Source organism: Octopus bimaculoides, chromosome 28 (genome assembly GCF_001194135.2).
Source record: "Octopus bimaculoides isolate UCB-OBI-ISO-001 chromosome 28, ASM119413v2, whole genome shotgun sequence".
Classification (NCBI taxonomy): Eukaryota; Metazoa; Mollusca; class Cephalopoda; order Octopoda; family Octopodidae; genus Octopus; species Octopus bimaculoides.
The window spans coordinates 4,348,270-4,349,649 of NC_069008.1; the positions used below are offsets into that span (position 1 = coordinate 4,348,270).

A 1,380-nucleotide genomic window follows, 5' to 3' on the forward strand; every position below is an offset into this window, starting at 1 on the left:
TATATATATATATATATATATGTATGTATGTATGTATATATATTTACGAACAAAACAACAACAGACGAGGACAGGTGGTGTAAACAACAAAAGGATGTATTAGTTTAACGCTCGGGAATAGGGAAAGTCTTTAACGTTTCGAGCCTATGCTCTTCAACAGAAAGAAATAAGGAGAAAAACAGCGATCTATCATGGCGACTATATAAACATACACGTGTATGTGTGTATATATCTTCTTTTTTTTTTCTTTATCTTTCAGATAATGGAGTGGACCAAGGGTAAGGAACGCAACATCCGTGCACTGCTGTGTTCGCTGCACACTGTGCTTTGGGATGAAGAGGTGCGCTGGAAGGAGTGTGGGATGCATGAACTGGTCACACCTGAGCAGGTGAAGAAGGTCTACAGGAAAGCTGTTCTGTCTGTCCATCCGGACAAGGTAAGTAAAATCTTTGCTTTTGTTAACAACCTCAGTAAACTGTCCCAGTGGTTAGGGGGTAAGATGGATCGGGGGTATTTCTGCCTCGTTTTATAGTCAAACTTGTATCTTCTGCTGGAAATAAACAGGGTTAGGGTCATTGAAAAGTAACTCACTATTTTAAAATACTTAGAAATTATTTATTAATTGTAATTTTCACAGAAAATGGATATAAGAAGAAAGCTTTTGCTATGAGGTTTTATTCAAAATTCAGTATGGGCTCCAGATGTCACCACCAGCTTCTTGGGTCGCCCAGGAATTGTGTTAACTGATTTCGCGAGGAACTCTTGTGAGATGGAAGAAGACATAATTTCTTGTATTCGCTCTTCAAGTTCTTTGGTTTGGTATAGTAGACTTGTTCCTTCATCCAACCCCAAAGAAAGAAGTCACAGGATGTTAAGTTAGGACTCCTGGCTGACCACTCATGTGGACCATGACGACCTGTCCATCTCCAGGGAAAGTGGGCATTCAACCATTCGCGAATGATGAGCATTATGATTACAGATTAAATTCTCCAGCCCCCTCGCCCGGTCGATGCCAGCCCCCTCACTCTGACTGGCTCCTGTGCCAGTGGCACGTAAAGGCACCCTTCAGACATGATCTCTGCCAGCCCCCCTCTGGCTCCCGTGCCATGTAAAAGCACATCCCAGTAGCACGTAAAAGTACCATCCAAATAGTGTCGATGCCTGGCCCCTAAAAGACACTGATCTGAATGTTTAAGGGTTTCGCTTACCAACGAATTTTCTACTTCCAGCTAACAGGAACGCCACATGAAGCGCTGGCCAAATTGATATTCATGGAACTGAACGATGCCTGGGCCGAGTTTGAAGAGAAAGGAATGCAGTCATTGTATTAGAGTTTCCAAGAAGAAAGAAAAAAAAAAAACAAGAAATTGAGATGAAAAA

General features: G+C 42.0%; 1 protein-coding gene across 1 annotated transcript in view; it reads left to right on the top strand.

Moving 5' to 3' along the window:
• The window catches only part of LOC106876583 (cyclin-G-associated kinase-like), a 108,248-nt gene extending 106,868 nt beyond the window's left edge, over window positions 1-1,380 (top strand). The window contains exons 25-26 of the mRNA XM_052977740.1: window positions 260-436; window positions 1,230-1,380. Of these exons, the coding sequence (XP_052833700.1) occupies window positions 260-436; window positions 1,230-1,331 (279 nt within the window). The 3' untranslated portion in view covers window positions 1,332-1,380. The remainder of the gene's footprint in view (window positions 1-259; window positions 437-1,229) is intronic.